Here is a 17,500-nt window from a genome sequence, read left to right on the forward strand (position 1 = left end):
GGAACTCTGATCTCGCCTCTCAGACGACCATGGAAACCGGACCTGAATCTAATGAATATGAACTAAAGATAAACTTACTGTGATGATTGTGATGTGATGTCTGTGACTGTGATTACTGTGACTGTGATGATTGTGATGTCTGTGACTGTGATGATTGTGATGACTGTGACTGTGATGACTGTGATGATTGTGATGTCTGTGACTGTGATGACTGTGATGATTGTGATGTCTGTGACTGTGATGACTGTGATGACTGTGATGTTTGCTAGAATACTCATTAGAACTCCCAAATATAACCACATCACCCCTATTCTCAAATCTCTTCACTGCTCCCAGTTAAACAAAGAATTGAATTCAAAATACTCCTTCTTGTCCATAAATCATTAAATAATCTAGCCCCTCCCTATATTTCTGATCTAATATCTCTTCATAACCCAATCCGTCACTTAAGGTCCTCCAATAAATATCTTCTTAATGACCCCAGAATTCACACAAAAAAACGGTCATGGCGCTTTTAGTTATTGTGCTCCAATCCTCTGGAATAGGCTACCGATAGAACTAAGGTCACCTCAATCTGTATTATCTTTTAAGAAGGGTCTTAAAACTTTTTTTTCGCTTTGGCATATAATTCATGATTGTTTTTTTCTTTTTTACTGATCTTTTGCATTTTTATTTACTTTATTGGGTTTTAAATGTTTTCAACTATTTTTTATTGTGTTTCTTTTACCTTATAAGCGCATTGAGTCTATGTAAATATGAAATGTGCTATACAAATAAAGTTTGACTTGACTTGTGATTACTGTGACTGTGACGATTGTGATGTCTGTGACTGTGATGATGATTGTGATGTCTGTGACTGTGATGATTGTGATGTCTGTGACTGTGATGATGATTGTGATGTCTGTGACTGTGATGATTGTGATGTCTGTGACTGTGATGATGATTGTGATGTCTGTGACTGTGATGATTGTGATGTCTGTGACTGTGATGATGATTGTGATGTCTGTGACTGTGATGATTGTGATGTCTGTGACTGTGATGATTGTGATGTCTGTGACTGTGATGATTGTGATGTCTGTGACTGTGATGATTGTGATGTCTGTGACTGTGATGATGATTGTGATGTCTGTGACTGTGATGATTGTGATCTCCAGCATGGCCAGCTCTTCCTGGCCTCCAGGACTCGTGCATGTGTGCATGCAGTCTTCCACCTTCTCTCAAGTTGCATGAGAACACAGAGTTCAGTATACACTGAGCTACAGCACACCTTATACAAGAGGCACCCAAATAGTTCTAATTATGCAAGCATTTTCATTCAGTAGAGGAAGGAAAGCACAACAGTCCTCCACCACTGAGCTTTATGGGGCTGTGATTGTTTGTCTGTGTGTGTGTGTGTGTGTGCGTGCGTGCGTGCGTGCGTGCGTGCGTGCGTGCGTGCGTGCGTGCGTGCGTGGTGTGTGCGTGCGTGCGTGTGTGTGCGTGCGTGTGGTTGTGTGTGTGTGTGTGTGTGTGTGTGTGTGTGTGTGTGTGTGTTGAAGGAGTGCTGAGGTTATAATGTGATGTTACATGTCCGGATGTCCGTGAGCAGATGGAATGCCTCCCTCCCACTACACCACCACCACCACCACCATATCCCCACCCTCTCACCCCCCGATCAGAGCAGTGAACGGAAAAGCTGTCCAGCAGTCTCTCATGAAGCCCACCGCTACAAGCAGTCTCTATTCAAGCCCACCACTACAAGCAGTCTCTATTCAAGCCCACCACTACAAGCAGTCTCTATTCAAGCCCACCACTACAAGCAGTCTCTCATCAAGCCCCCCGCTTCAAGCATTTCTTCTTAACAGGGCGAGAGTGTGTTGACGTTGATGTTATTGTTGATGTTGTTATTGTTGTGAGTAAAACTGCATTGATGAGAACACAGTGAAGTTTGGTGCATTTGGTACATTTATTACTAAGTGGTAATGAGGAACATGAAGGAATGCCTAATTCCGTCAGGTCTTCATTCAGAAACAAACACAATATCATTAATAAAACACTTAAGCTACTGTTGCGCTGCATTTATGAAACACTTAGGCTACGGTCGCGCTGCATTTATGAAACACTTAAGCTACGGTCGCGCTGCATTTATGAAGCATGCTCGTAGTTTCCCCCTTATCCACTCAATGATTTTCTCATATGAATTGAAATGGACATATTTACATATTTTACTACTGTTTGTGTGTGTGTGTGTGTGTGTGTGTGTGAGAGAGAGAGAGAGAAATATGTACATCATTAACTTCTGTGTGTATCTATGACATCTGGGGGAGAAAACAAACAAATAAACTAGATTAAATAAACACACCGAATAAGTGTCCATGAAGTGGTTATGTACCGTCTGTAAAAGAAATTAAACATAACTGACTGAATTGCTTATAAACTGTCTCTAAACACATCAAACATTACTGACTGAAGTGTTTGTAAACTGTCTGTAAACACATCAAACATTACTGACTGAATTGCTTATAAACTGTCTCTTAACACCTCAAACATTACTGGCTGAAGTGAAGACCATCATCTGTTCAGGGGAGGAGTAAAGGTGTGGAGAGAAAGGGAGCAAAACTCAATCCTATCTACCTTAACTCTGGATGCAGCGTGGTGGGGAGTAAGGCCTATTCTCCAAAGAACATATAGACCAGCGGCTGAGAAATGAGGAGGTTTTTGTTTCCCACTGCGCACAGGAAGTGACCTCACAGGAAGGAATGCGTGGTATGCTCACGCACCCCCTGGGCAGTGTGCAGTGGTCTCCTGTAGGTCTGGCTGTAGAGGGACTCTGGGGTGTGTGTTTACTTGAGTGGTATTTGTCATCAGCGTGCTTGGCAAGTCCTGGTTATGAGATGGATCTTTGATATGAAGCTCTGTTGTTTCTGATTATTGAAATTTGTGTGTGGTTGTGTGTGTGTGTGTGTGTGTGTGTGTGTGTGACACAAAACATGGCAGCAGGAACAAACACCAGTCCTCCGGCTGCAGCACACTGGCACACACACATACCCGCTGTAGCTGCTGGCCACACCACATGGAAGTTAAAGGCACCCAGTGCAACTTTCGAGGCTTAAAAATAAACATTCAATTTCTAGTCTTTTTTACACGTAGTAAGTTTCAATAACTCCATACCATTACATACCGACATTCAAGCAGCAAAGATGAGACGTCGTTGTGTGGTGAGAACTGATAGAAAATCGATAACAACAACAATCGCCGCCATTTTCTTTATTTTTTGTAACCTACAATAAATAAAGCAGGCTTCCAGTCAATGGAAAAATGGCTTCTCCCCACCGGCGATTGTTGTTGTTTACGATTTTCTATCAGTTCTCACCACACAACGACGTCTCATCTTTGCTCCTAGAATGTCGATATGTAATGGTATGGAGTTATTGAAACTTACTATGTGTAAAAAAGACTAGAAATTGAATGTTTATTTTTCATTGAATGTTTACATAAAGTTGCACTGGGTGCCTTTAAAGCTGTAGTTTTAGTATGTGTGTGTTCCACTCTACAGCAAATTTAAAGATAAAATGTAGTATGTGTGTGTTCCATACCACAGCAAACGTCTCCACACGCATCACATTCCTCTGTCTCCCCTAGGAGCCCAGTCAGCCAATCAGCACACATCTGCTGCTGTGCTTCTGTACTCCACACCGTCTTGGAGGATAAGGAAGGAAAGAGGAGATTTTGTGCTGTGCAGTCAGAGTGACTGAGGTTTATGTGTTTATTCAGCCTGGGTTCAGCATTAATGTGAGGTTATACTGGGTTAAGTGTTAATGTGAGGTCATACTGGGTTAAGTGTTAATGTGAGGTCATACTGGGTTAAGTGTTAATGTGGGGGTCATGCTGGGTTCAATGTTAATATGGGGTCATGATGGCCCAGGCAGCAGCTGACTCTGGAAAGGATCTGGCACTGATCCGGCTCATATACCCACATGCGGCTCATATACGGCTCATATACAGCTCATATCCGCGAATATGTATGGCTCATACAGTATATTGGCCAGATCCAGTCCCAGAGTCATCTGCTTTCTGGAGTGTGCTGATGAAAAAGTGTGGTTGTTTCCTAGTTTCCCCAGCTTCTACATTCTTCCGTTCTTAACGTCTCCAAGAGCGCCCCACACGTCGAACAGGAACACGTCTGGAAAGGCGAAGTCTCCCAGGACCAAGTCAAGAGCCTCTGCAAAGTCGTCCGGGTTCTTCTTGTCTTTTCCCGCCTCTACAATGGTCGTGGCTGCAGAAGAAACAAAAATCCCTTATCCCTTACAATAAACACCTTATCTACACATTTAGGAGGTAATATTACTAACCTACACATTAAGGAGGTAATACCACTTATTTTCACATTTAGGAGGTAAAATCACTAATCTATACATTATTATACATAGTGAAATGTGGGGACTATCATTATTATATGTGGGGAATGCCATTATTTTATATGGTGAAATGGCATCTTTGAAAGCCATTATTATACATAGTGAAATTACATCTTTGAAAGCCATTATTATACATGGTGAAATGTTGGGAATGCCATTATTATATATGGTGAAATGGCATCTTTGAAAGCCATTATTATGTATGGTGAAATGGCATCTTTGAAAGCCATTATTATATACTGTAAGGTGGAGTGGCATCTTTGAAAGCCATTATTATATATGGTGAAGTGGCATCTTTTTTTATCTGAAATGAAGTCTGGATGCTCTGAATTACCAGCTGCAAAAGCATCTCTTGTAAGATGAGAAGGACGCCACTGACTGTCTGTGTGTTTGTTTGTATGTGTGTGTGTGTAGAAGGATGCCACTGTCTGTGCATTTGTATGTACTATATGTGTGTGTGTGTGTTTGTGCGTGTGTAGAAGGAAGCGGCTGTAGCAGGCCTTTTTTAATGCGTAATTGGTAGCTATGTACCAATCAAATTTCAGCTTGTACAGGAAGGGGGCAAAGACCGTCCACATCTGAAGAACTGCTTACCCAGTTCCAGGTCCCGAATGCCCATATAGCTCTCCAGAAGATCATCCACCTTCTTGGTAGCTCTCTCCTCAAACTCATTAGGCTGGGAGGGAGCGAGGGAGAGAGGGAGGAGGAGAGAAAGAGAGAAAGGGGGAGAAAGAGGGAGAGAGGGGGGAGAGAGGAGGGAGAGAGAGGGAGAAGACAGAGGAAGAGAGAGACAGAAAGATAGATAGTGAGAGAGTAAAGTTCAAAAAGGAAAAAGCAGAACATTAAAAATTGGTCACAGTGATTACAGTTATGGGTTGTGTACCATTGTGGGTAATTTCCTGTGGCTTCTCAGCAGCCAGCTATCCAGTCAGCTCTCTCCTTCCTGTCCAGTCAACTCACAACTTCCTGTACAGTGGCTCCACCCTTCGACCGCAGACGTAGGGTCTCTCGCCCGCTCACCATCTTCCCCTCGCCGGACTTGGGTGCCCGGGTCCTTTGCCCGATCATATCTGTGGGATGCAAACAGGCACGATCATGAATGCCTGGCTGACATCACTGACGAGTTGAACCAATAGGCTATCACTGTAATGCACTGCATTGTTAAAGGCAAATACGATTAAAACAGCCCAGGGCTACAGCACCAGAGTTCACTCAGGGGACAGATGTGTGACAGATCCTGATCTGTGTTAATAGCACCACATTTGCTTTCATGTTTATCTTGCTGTCGTTTGCTTTTCTGAGCACTGATGTACCCAAGTGATGTTCACACCCTGATGCCTTCTTGATGCCCCCCTGATGCCCTCCTAATGCCCCCTGATGCCCCTTTGATGCCCTTCTCTGCCTGAGGCGTCTGAGATGCCACCCCTCATTAATGTGCCCATCCCAAGCAGCATGACATGGGGGAGCGCAGGAAATGGGGGGGGGGGGGGGGGGCAAGGCTCAGGTGGCAAATACCGCGCCACTGAATGTCAGTCAAGTTATGAAAGAAGCCATTCTCCTCCATATGTCTATGAGCTAACCTTTCATGAACACACACACACACACGCACACACACATATACACATACACACACATTTATACACCCACACACCCACACACACACACACACACACACACACACACACACACACACACACACATACATACACATTCACACACACATACACATACACACACATACACATACACATACACACACACATACGCATACACATACACATACACATACACAAACACATACAAATGCAAATACACAGACAGACACACACACACACATATACACACACATCTACACACACACACACACATACACACACACACACACATACACACAAACGCAGATACACATTTTGCATAATCCATAATTTCCATTGCAAATATCTCATTAGCTAATGCTATAATGATAATCAAAGGCCCTTCAATTATTTACCACAGTAATTTGCAGTCAGTAGAGAGAGAGAGAGAGAGAAAGAGAGGGGGGGGGGGGGGCAGAGAGAGAGGGGATTAATTGAGTATTTGCTTAGTCGCCCAACCATCACAGAATGGTCCCATAAAGGAATGGAATTGGATGGTTTTATCTGAATGGCTTGAGTCTGGTTCTGATGGCGCTGGCTAATGAGTCAACAAGCCCAAACTAAGGGCAGCCTGGCTCCGGATGTTATTTACAGATGGAGTCGGCACCGCAGACCGGGGAGTGGTAGCTGGGTTATTAAGAGAGGAGAGGAGAGAATTACTGGCTAACTGACTGAACGGCTTCTTGTCTCTCTAACAGGTGCCGCTTCATGCATCATTTAAAGGACAAGTGCTCTCCTATTGGTTCTGCAATGTCCTAAAAACCTCGGGTGTCTGATGCAGTTAAAGGAACCTATTGAGTTAAAGGTTGCTATGGTGTCTGATGAAGTTAAAGGTTACTATGGTGTCTGATGCAGTGAAGGGTTACTATGGTGTCTGATGCAGTTAAAGGTTACTATGGTGTCTGATGCAGTTAAAGGTTGCTATGGTGTCTGATGCAGTGAATGGTTACTATGGTGTCTGATGCAGTTAAAGGTTGCTATGGTGTCTGATGCAGTGAAGGGTTACTATGGTGTCTGATGCAGTTAAAGGTTACTATGGTGTCTGATGCAGTTAAAGGTACCTTGCCTGATTTAAGGCTATGATGAAGCCCTTGTCAGGCCCAAACTGCTCCCTGTGTTTGGGCTGGCCTATTTTTAGCCTGCGAGAGAGCGGATTAATTTGTCTATTAAAGATGACATGTTTTTACCAAACAACTAGGGTGGGCCACATTAGCAGCAGGATGTCAGACGGGCACAGCAGTATCCTGTCTGGACCTGACACCTGAGTCTCTCTCTCTCTCTCTCTCTCTCTCTCTCTCTCTCTGTGTTTGTGTATATGTCTGTGTGTGTGTGTATGTCTGTGTGCGTGTGTATATGTCTCTGTGTGTGTGAGAGAAAGGAAAAGAAAGTCTCCTCCAATCATTAAGCCTCAGAACACAACCCTTCACTATACAGCACAGGAGGGTGTGTATCTGTGAGTGAGTGTGTATGTGTGACTGTTTGTATCTGTGTGTGTGTGGCTGTGTGTGTGTGTGTGTGTGTGTGTATCTGTGAGTGTGTGTGTATGTGTGACTGTTAGTATCTGTGTGTGTGTGTGTGTGTGTGTGTGTGTGTGTGAGAGAGAGAGAGACAGAGAGAGAGTCACTGCTCATCATTAGCCCTGACTAAATCTGCCTCCCCCTCACATGGGGGTGCGTGGAGATCATTAGACTTCCTGTCCTCTCCTCCCCCTGGTGTGAGCAACCTGTCGGTAAGCATCAGGATATCCCTAATTGGCGGAACTCAGCAGGTTCAGTGGAAAGAGGCTGGTCAGGCCTGACTTCCCCGAACGGCTGCATTTCATATAAACCAAGCATGAGTGTGTGTGGGGAACAGGACCATATAAATCATGTTGCTGTCTAGGATTAGCTGGTTTTATCTGATTCTGAGGCATTGTGGGAACATGGTAATGCTGTTAGAATACAGCCCGTGTCCGCTTATTGCTTTTCTGACATTTCGCCACAAAGTGGCGCTGTTGCTGCAAACATTTATCATCATAAACCAATGACCCCAGGTCCGGTTCATGTTGTTCCTATGAGTAGATAATCTGATCATAAAGATTCGTGTCATTTATAATGTGCGGGGTGAATCACTAGGCTGATATTATTTATTAAAGGTTTTATGCAGTTTGTTATTAGACAAGAGCAGGCAGTGAATGGTGTCCAGTGACTGAAGGCCTATTTAAAAGGGCCTACCAAGCATATCTACTGAACTACTGGGCATATCTAATGCAATCAGTCAGTGAGGTGAGAGAGCAAATATGGGTGTGTGTTTGTGTGCACCCACACGCTTTTCTTAACATGTTTATGTGTGTGTGTGTGTGTGTGTGTGTGTGTCTTACCGAAGGCCTTCTTTGGGCTCACCAGCCTGAGAGTATGTGTGTGTGTGTGTGTGTGTGTGTGCAAGTGTGTGTGCATGTGCATGTGCATGTGCATGTGCATGTGCATGTGCATGTGCATGTGCATGTGCATGTGCATGTGCATGTGCATGTGCATGTGCATGTGCATGTGCATGTGCATGTGCATGTGCGTGTGCGTGTGTGTGCGTGTGCGTGTGTGTGCGTGTGCATGTGCGTGTGCATGTGCGTGTGTGTGTGCGTGTGCCTGTGCGTGTGTGTGTGTGTGTTTGTGTGTGTGTGTGTGCGTGTGCGTGTGCATGTGCGTGTGCCTGTGCGTGTGTGTGTGTGTGTTTGTGTGTGTGCCTTACCGAAGGCCCTCTTTGGGCTCACCAGCCTGAGAGTAAAGGGCGCCCCCCTAGGCTGTTCCTTCAGCATCTTGGCCACCTCATAGTGCCTGCAGCCCACTATGCTCTGGTCGTTGATCGCCTCAATGTGGTCCCCCACACACACCGTCTCCAGACGGTCGATGGTACTTCCTTCCTTTATCCTCTGTACAAACACACACATACATGCACATGTGCAGTTGTACACTTCTAGTTTAATGGGTTATCAAGTGCATGTAGGAAATGTGCGCAGCCCAATATTCACATCATTTATTTATGTATTAATGTATTTTTGGCACAGAAAGCTTTGCCTTGTAGCAGGGATATACCTGAGGCTGAACACCAGTGTTTTGAAAGCTATGGACTGTAATGTCTTTGGATCAGATATGAGAGAAGTATAGTGTGTACAGTATATAGCTGTGAATGTTGATCCCAGTGATGTCTGCCCACCTTGATGAAGGCGTATCCTGCCCCATTGTCTGTGATGGTGAGGCCCAGGGCGTCCTCTGTCTTCGTGACCTCCACCTCCTTGGTCTCCCCCCTGACGTGGGCGAAGATGAAGTCCTCCAGGCCAATCTGACCCCCCAGCAGCTTCAGCATGTCCACCTTATGGGAGTTCAGCGTGCAGAAAAGGATCTGGAGGAGAGGAACACCAGAGAAAGAGCAGAAAAGAATAGATTAGAGTAGGGCAGAGTGAAATAGAAGAGAGCAAACCAAAGTACAATGGATAGGATAGAATAGAGCAATGTATAATAGAATAGAAAAAAGCAGAATAGAGCAGAGTAGAATAGAATAGGATTTATTTTTAAGTCACAGATCATGGACAAACATTAAAAAAAATATATTTATTTTTTTATTAACGTTTGCAAACTGTGCAGTCGGCTAACGATACGGTTTGAGTGAATTAGTGAGCGTGATACAGCGAAATGGATGATAAAAGCTTTGAATGGACAGGTGGTTTCCTGATTAGCTGGGCTACATAAGCCATGACCAGTCGGCAGTCAAGGCTGCTCTGGTCCTCCTGGCATTTTGGCATTTTGGCATTTTGGCTCTTGGCTCGTGGCTCGTGGCTCTTTGGTTGATCGTTGGTTGTAGGTCATAGGTCGTAGGAATTTGGGTTCGTGTTTGGTTCTTTGTGGTCATTGTTGGATCTCTGTCTTTTCGTTTGTTAACCCCCTAAACTGACTTTGCACTACACTTTGGTTTACTCTTCACAATACTGAATTGCACCACACTTTTGCATTTCTTATACTTTGAAGTAACCTTATCCTTTTAATAAATAGTTTATTCTTCTAAAACCAGCGTGGCCTCCCCTTTATGTTGCGTGCATTGAGCCTGCACGTTACAACTGTTGTCTGAAAATGTCAACAGGCAGCTGGCTGAAAGCAAAGAAGTAGAAGGCTTACCTTTTATTGGTAACCTAACTGTTACGGTTCATTGTTTCTGAAATAAGACTGCTATGTTCCCAGCAAACTTGAAAAAAAGAAAATATTAAGCCATGGTTTAACTGCACTTTAGGCTGAGTCCTTGTTTACCTGAAATTTGCACTTCATAATTTGATTTTGTACCGCCCTGTTTGGCAATGTTGTTTTTCAATAAAATACAAATTTTGCATAAAGCAAGCCAATCCACTTTTTAATGTTGATAAGAGCATTAAAATAAAAAACAAAATGATGGGAAAAAAAATAGAATAGATAAAAAATTGCGATTAATCGCGATTCATTTTGAGTTAACTACGACATAAATGCGATTAATCACAATTAAATATTTGTATCGTTTGACAGCACTAATATTTATATATCTATATATATATTGTGGTACCCCAAACCACCCTTGGGGTCCCACTAGAGCTAGGCGGCGACACAGGCCCCTAGGAAAGGTTGTCAATGGCATATACTACTCCAGGGCGGTACTTGGCTGCCTTTAGGACCCAGGGGAGCTACCCAGGAGCTGAGGGAAGCCGGCTGCACAAATTCAAAGGCCCAGGTGTAACCAATCAATCAAGGCTGCTACTGAGTAGCAACTAGATAAGAAGGGCCAGGGTAAAGTGGGCACGAGAGAGAAGTGAGGAGGGAGCCACGCGCTGTGGTTTTCTGTGACTAGGTTTGCTGTGTCTACTAAACCTTGTCTTTCCCTGCACACAGGACGACTGAGGAGGTGAGAGGACAGCTGTAGCCATAAGGGCCCGTCCACCCTCCAGCCTGGAGAGAGAAGACTTGTTTCAGTTATCGTTTTGCCAATCTTGGTTTATGAGTTTAAAGTTAATAAAATAACCACATGGTTAACCAGAAAACCCTCTCTCCTGTCTCCTGAGTCTCGTGGGAGTTCACATTTGGTGGAGAATGCGGGCAGTGCGACCCAGCTGACGTAAGAGAGAAACCGAAGACGACCCAGCTGACGTAAGAGAGAAACCGAAGTTACCCTGCTGACGTGGAGGAAGTACGCAATGGATCAGGCATTAAGAGAGCTGTTTTCCACCATCCTGCAAAGCCAACAAACGCTACAGAAAGCCGTCACAGAGCTCTGCAGACAGACGACAACCAGATCGGCGCACACAGTTCTAACAAAACTCACCGCCCAAGACGATGTGGAATCGTACCTGGAGCTGTTTGAACGAGTGGCCACCAGAGAGAGATGGCCGAGGGAAGAGTGGGCCAACACATTGGCACCCTTCCTGACTGGGGAGGCCCAGCAAGCTTGTAGGGATCTGTCCACGACCGAGGCGGCTAACTACACCCAACTCAAAGCCGCCATCCTAGCGCAGTTTGGCTTCAATCTGCCAAGCAAAGCCCATAGGGTTCACCAGTGGAGCTACGACCCCACTGCACCCGCTCGCCCACAGGTGAAAAACCTACAGCGAATGGTGAGAGTATGGCTCACAGAGGGAGAAGGGCCGTCAGCTGTTGATCGAGTGGTGTTGGACCGAGGCCTTAGAGCACTCCCCAGTGAGGCGAAAAAGTACGTAGCCCAGCAAGGCGCCGTTGACGTGGAACGTTTAATCGCGTTGCTGGAAAACCACAGAATAACCCAGGAACTGGTCAAGCCCCCGAAGTTCGATGCCCGAAGCAGCCCTGGGAGGCCAGAGAACTCCCACTGTGCGACCATCTGGAAATAGTTATAGGAAAGGCACAAAAGATTCCGTGAGCAGCAAGTGGGCGCGTTCCCCAACGAGAAATCCCTTGTGGCCCGGAGATCGACGGTGCTTTGGGTGTGGCAAAGAGGGCCATTTCGCCAGGGACTGCCCGGAGAAGGATGAGTCCATGCCAACAGCGGGAAGTGCCCTGCAGTCCCTCATGTGTGGAGACCCTGTCGCATGTTGGGCGAAGACCCTTGAATCGGCCCCCCGCTTTCCAGTGAGGGTCATGGGACAAGATACAGAAGCCCTATTGGATTCAGGTAGTGTCATCTCCCTAGTCCGTCCAGAGCTGGTAAAGGAGGCCCGTGGCAAACCGGTATCAGTAGCGTGTATACATGGGGACACCAAGAGCTACCCCACGAGCGAGGTCAAAATCCAATCTCCCCGCGGAACAGTAACCACAAGAGTTGGTGTGGTTCCAGGCTTGCCGGTGCCAGTACTGATAGGCCGAGATTGTGTCCTCTTCGTGAGGTATTGGAATACTCCTCAACTTACCTGGAGAGAGGGACCAAAGAAAACAGCCAAACCAAGGGAAGCACCAAAGACACCTCACGCCTGGGCGGCCCCCTCAAATGGTGAGTCTCCATCCAGCCCAGGGGGAGAAGAACAGGGACACCGAAGCCCTGTCCGAGGAAGGCCAGCAGCAGAACTGCGTCCACAGGTGCAAGGGGAGCCCTCAGGGAGCGGAGACGGGGATATGGGCGAGCGCTTTTCAGAGTTTCTGCAGATCCACAGTGAGGCCCCAGCAGGCGCCACAGAATTCAGCCCAAGGCAACATGAGGACCCGAACTTGGCCCAAGCATGGAGGTCGGCGGTCTTCGACGGGGAAGAACAGGGCAGGGTGAGTCAACTTAATTTTCCCTGTTTCTCTGTGAAAAATGGGCTGCTGTATAGGAAAATTAAGAGAAGAGGAGAGATAATTAGTCAACTGTTAGTGCCGAAATCATACGTCTCTAAAGTGCTTTACTTGGCCCACTCCCATGTCCTTGGTGCCCACCTTGGTGCCGAAAAGACTTATGAACGAGTAACCTCCCGGTTCTACTGGCCAGGGGTAAAGAGGGCAGTCGAGGATTACTGCCGCCATTGTGCTGAGTGTCAGCTTCATAGTCCTAAAGTGACCTACCGCAGCCCACTAATCCCCTTGCCAATCATTGACGTCCCCTTCAGGCGCATTGGGTTAGATATTGTAGGACCTCTCCCAAAGTCGAGTAGAGGACACCGGTACATCTTGGTAATTCTTGATTATGCCACAAGGTACCCAGAGGCCATCCCCTTGAGGGCAGCAACGGGCAAGACGGTTGCAAAGGAACTTTTCCTCCTATGTAGTAGGGTGGGTATACCGGAAGAGATCCTAACCGATCAAGGGTCCTGCTTCATGTCAAAGGTGATGAGAGCCTTCTGTTGTCTCCTGAAAGTGAAGCAGGTCCGCACCTCAGTGTATCACCCCCAGACCGACGGCCTCGTTGAGAGGTTCAATAAGACTTTGAAACAAATGTTAAGAAAGATGATAGTCACTGACGGGAAAGACTGGGACCAACTGTTACCTTACCTTCTGTTCTCCATCCGTGAGGTGCCGCAAGCATCAACAGGTTGTTCGCCGTTCGAGCTGCTGTATGGCAGGAGACCCCGGGGCCTGCTGGACTTGGCGAAAGAGGCCTGGGAGAAACAACCGACCCGCCATACCACAGTGATCGAGCAGGTGGAGAAGATGCACCAACGAATGAGACAACTATGGCCCATGGTAAGGGAACACATGAAAAAAGCTCAGGAGGAACAAGCCAGGTTGTATAACAGGGGCGCTCAACCAAGGGAGTTCAGTCCAGGGGACAAAGTGTTAGTTCTTGTACCCACTCAAGAGTGTAAGTTCCTTGCCAAGTGGCATGGACCATATGAGGTGGTAGAAAAGGTCGGGCCTGTAAATTATAAGGTGCGACAGCCGGGGAGGAGACAGGGTAATCAGATATACCATGTCAACTTGCTAAAAAGGTGGCATGAGCCCAACCAGGTTGAGGCACAAGCCTTCCTAACGCACCAGCCTACTCCCGAGCTTCCCCAAGTCCCAGTAGGGGAGCACTTAGCCCCACATCAGGTCCAGGATCTGAAAGAGTTGCTGAGCCAAAACCGCGATGTGTTTTCTGATAAGCCAGGAAGGACGGCAGTAGTGGCCCATGACATAATCACTAACCCAGGGACAAAAGTACGACTTAGACCCTACAGAATTCCTGAGGCCAGGAGGGAAGCCATCCGAGAGGAGGTAAAAGCAATGCTGGAAATGGGTATTATTGAAGAATCACACAGCTCTTGGAGCAGCCCAATTGTCATTGTGCCCAAGCCAGATGGCACTCTGAGGTTCTGCAATGACTTCCGTAAGCTTAACGAGGTCTCTGCATTTGATGCCTATCCGATGCCCAGAGTAGATGAGCTGTTAGAAAGGTTGGGACCAGCCAGGTTCATCAGCACCCTGGACCTCACTCGGGGTTACTGGCAGGTGCCACTCACAGAGCGAGCCAAAGAGAAAACCGCCTTTGTAACACCAGATGGCCTATTCCACTACAACGTCTTACCGTTTGGCGTACACGGGGCCCCTGCCACCTTTCAAAGGCTAATGGATAAGATCCTTAGACCTCACAGGAAGTATGCTGCCGCGTATTTAGATGACATTGTAGTTCATAGCACGGATTGGGTGGGTCACCTAAAACAGTTAAAAGCGGTCCTGGGGGCACTGCGAGACGCAGGCTTGACAGCTAAATCAGCAAAGTGCCGGCTTGCCCTAGAGGAGGCCGACTACCTGGGGTACACAGTTGGAAGAGGATGCGTGCGGCCACAATCGTCCAAGGTGGAGGCTATCACAACATGGCCACGGCCGGGCACAAAGCGTCAGGTACGGACATTCTTGGGTCTTGTTGGATATTACCGCCAATTTGTGCCAAACTTTGCTTCTCTAGCAGGCCCCCTGTTCGAGTTGACCAAAAAGGAGAGTAAGACCCGCTTACAGTGGACCCCAGAGGCGGAGGAGGCCTTCAGGAGGCTAAGGGATGCTCTCTGCAAGGAACCGGTCCTGGCAACGGTAGATTTCTCCTTACCCTTTGTTGTACAGACAGACGCCTCAGAGGTGGGACTGGGGGCTGTCCTGTCTCAAATGAAAGATGGAGTGGAACAGCCGATTACGTACATCAGCCGCAAGCTGTTAAAACATGAGAAAAACTATGCAACAGTGGAAAAAGAATGTCTAGCTATAAAATGGGCTGTGGACAAGCTGAAGTATTACTTGATTGGGAGAGAGTTTACTCTGGTTACAGATCATGCCCCCCTGAAATGGATGTCTCGGAGTAAGGACAGGAATTCTCGGATAACCCGCTGGTTCTTGGAGCTGCAAAGCTACAAATTCAAGGTGGAGCACCGGGCGGGTAAGCGCCATGGGAATGCGGACGCACTGTCCAGAAGATCAGAATGTCTGTGGTCCATTTTCCATGGGAATGGCCTCGAGTTGAGGGGGAGGGTATGTGGTACCCCAAACCACCCTTGGGGTCCCACTAGAGCTAGGCGGCGACACAGGCCCCTAGGAAAGGTTGTCAATGGCATATACTACTCCAGGGCGGTACTTGGCTGCCTTTAGGACCCAGGGGAGCTACCCAGGAGCTGAGGGAAGCCGGCTGCACAAATTCAAAGGCCCAGGTGTAACCAATCAATCAAGGCTGCTACTGAGTAGCAACTAGATAAGAAGGGCCAGGGTAAAGTGGGCACGAGAGAGAAGTGAGGAGGGAGCCACGCGCTGTGGTTTTCTGTGACTAGGTTTGCTGTGTCTACTAAACCTTGTCTTTCCCTGCACACAGGACGACTGAGGAGGTGAGAGGACAGCTGTAGCCATAAGGGCCCGTCCACCCTCCAGCCTGGAGAGAGAAGACTTGTTTCAGTTATCGTTTTGCCAATCTTGGTTTATGAGTTTAAAGTTAATAAAATAACCACATGGTTAACCAGAAAACCCTCTCTCCTGTCTCCTGAGTCTCGTGGGAGTTCACAATATATAACTACAATACGTATCAGCACATGTGCTACTAGGCCATTAGCAATGTATTTTCTGAGAGGAGTCTGCACACACGGACAGAGCACACTGTTTTTACCACAGAAGAGAAAGTGCATAATTTTAACCATAGACCTTCTGAAAACCCAAGGAGAAAATGGTTCCTCATCTGAAACAAACTCCATCTATGAGCCATCGTGGGGTTGAACAGATTCAGTTCCACATCTAAAACAAACTTCTTCTATGAACCATCGTAGGGTTGAAACAGATTCAGTTCCTCATCTGAAACCAACTTCATCTATGAGCCACAGTGACACTTTTTAAGATGAAAAGATCACACATATCCAAACCTACAACATTTCCAAGTAAAAGTATTAAGAATGTAAAGATTAAGGACTGTATGCCTGAAATAGGTTATGGCTTTGTGCCATCTTGTTTCTTAGTCATTGCCTAGAGAAATGTATATTTATGACGGGTCTGTAATGATTTAGTAGTATGGTGTAGTTTAAGAAAGATAACACAGAGATGTAACAGTGATGACCTTAACGTGTGAAGGTAACAACCGCATTGCACAGATAAGGGAGCTCTCAGTGAAGGACACCCTGCTTTCAAGGTGCTGTGCTGTGCCTCAGCTAGCCAATTCTGGCCCTGTTCTCGCCTCTCCTGCTCTCTCCCCTGATCTCTGTTCTGCTCTCTGAGAGACGAATGGCACTAAGAAATAGCCACACTGTTTTAGCACAGATCCCCTGACAGCGTTTGAAGCCATCATATGCTTTCCACTTGGTCACTGATCAACAGCTTTAGCATCCCAAAGGGTGTGTGTGTGTGTGTGAGAGGGCTGTTTCTAGAATAATCTTGGGCCAGCAGATTACCCCCGGAACCTAAGCGCCACAGACAACAAAGACACACACACACACACACACACACACACACACACAGAGGCTGCTTACTGTTTCATGCAGTTTCCGCCATCCAGATCCCTTACTCCACACTATAAACTCATCCTTTACTCCACACTATAAACTCATCCTTTACTCCACACTATAAACTCATCCTTTACTCCACACTATTAATTCATCCTTTACTCAACACTATAAACTCATCCTTTACTCCACACTATAAACTCATCCTTTACTCCACACTATAAACTCATCCTTTACTCCACACTATAAATTCATCCTTTACTCCATACTAAGAACTCATCCCTTCCTCCACACTATAAATTCATCCTTTACTCCACACTATAAATTCATCCTTTACTCCACACTAAGAACTCATCCCTTACTCCACACTAAGAACTCATCCCTTACTCCACACTAAGAACCAGAAGATGATGAGCGTGGGTTCCTACCTCCGCCGGGGAGATGCTGAAGGCCTCTGCAATCTTGGCATATAGCTCCTTGACATTGGTGAAGCCGTGGATGCGTCCTGTCGGGCTGCCGTGGGCCAGCTGTGTGTGGAAGACCAGGCGTGGTCGTGTGCAGGGTGGGGGTCCGGCGGGGAGCGGCGGGGAGGCGGAGGGGAGGGGGGGTGCGGATGGAACGGCCCCGAGGGGCTCCTGAGGGCCTGAGGC

General features: G+C 46.8%; 2 protein-coding genes across 2 annotated transcripts in view; one reads left to right on the top strand and one right to left on the bottom strand.

Moving 5' to 3' along the window:
- The window catches only part of tbxa2r (thromboxane A2 receptor), a gene marked incomplete at both ends in the record, with an annotated part of 8,039 nt that extends 6,809 nt beyond the window's left edge, over positions 1 to 1,230 (top strand). The window contains 1 exon segment of the mRNA XM_080860222.1: positions 1,155 to 1,230. Coding sequence (XP_080716348.1) covers positions 1,155 to 1,230 — 76 coding nt within the window.
- A 2,873-nt stretch (positions 1,231 to 4,103) lies between these two features.
- gipc3 (GIPC PDZ domain containing family, member 3) overlaps positions 4,104 to 17,500 on the bottom strand; it is a gene marked incomplete at both ends in the record, with an annotated part of 13,616 nt that continues 219 nt past the window's right edge. Inside the window, 6 exons of the mRNA XM_080860223.1 lie at positions 4,104 to 4,255; positions 4,992 to 5,073; positions 5,358 to 5,467; positions 8,756 to 8,936; positions 9,221 to 9,406; positions 17,279 to 17,500. The exon at positions 17,279 to 17,500 is cut by the window's right edge and continues 219 nt beyond it. Coding sequence (XP_080716349.1) covers positions 4,104 to 4,255; positions 4,992 to 5,073; positions 5,358 to 5,467; positions 8,756 to 8,936; positions 9,221 to 9,406; positions 17,279 to 17,500 — 933 coding nt within the window. The remainder of the gene's footprint in view (positions 4,256 to 4,991; positions 5,074 to 5,357; positions 5,468 to 8,755; positions 8,937 to 9,220; positions 9,407 to 17,278) is intronic.

Source organism: Sprattus sprattus, assembly GCF_963457725.1.
Source record: "Sprattus sprattus genome assembly, chromosome: 2".
Classification (NCBI taxonomy): domain Eukaryota; kingdom Metazoa; phylum Chordata; class Actinopteri; order Clupeiformes; family Clupeidae; genus Sprattus; species Sprattus sprattus.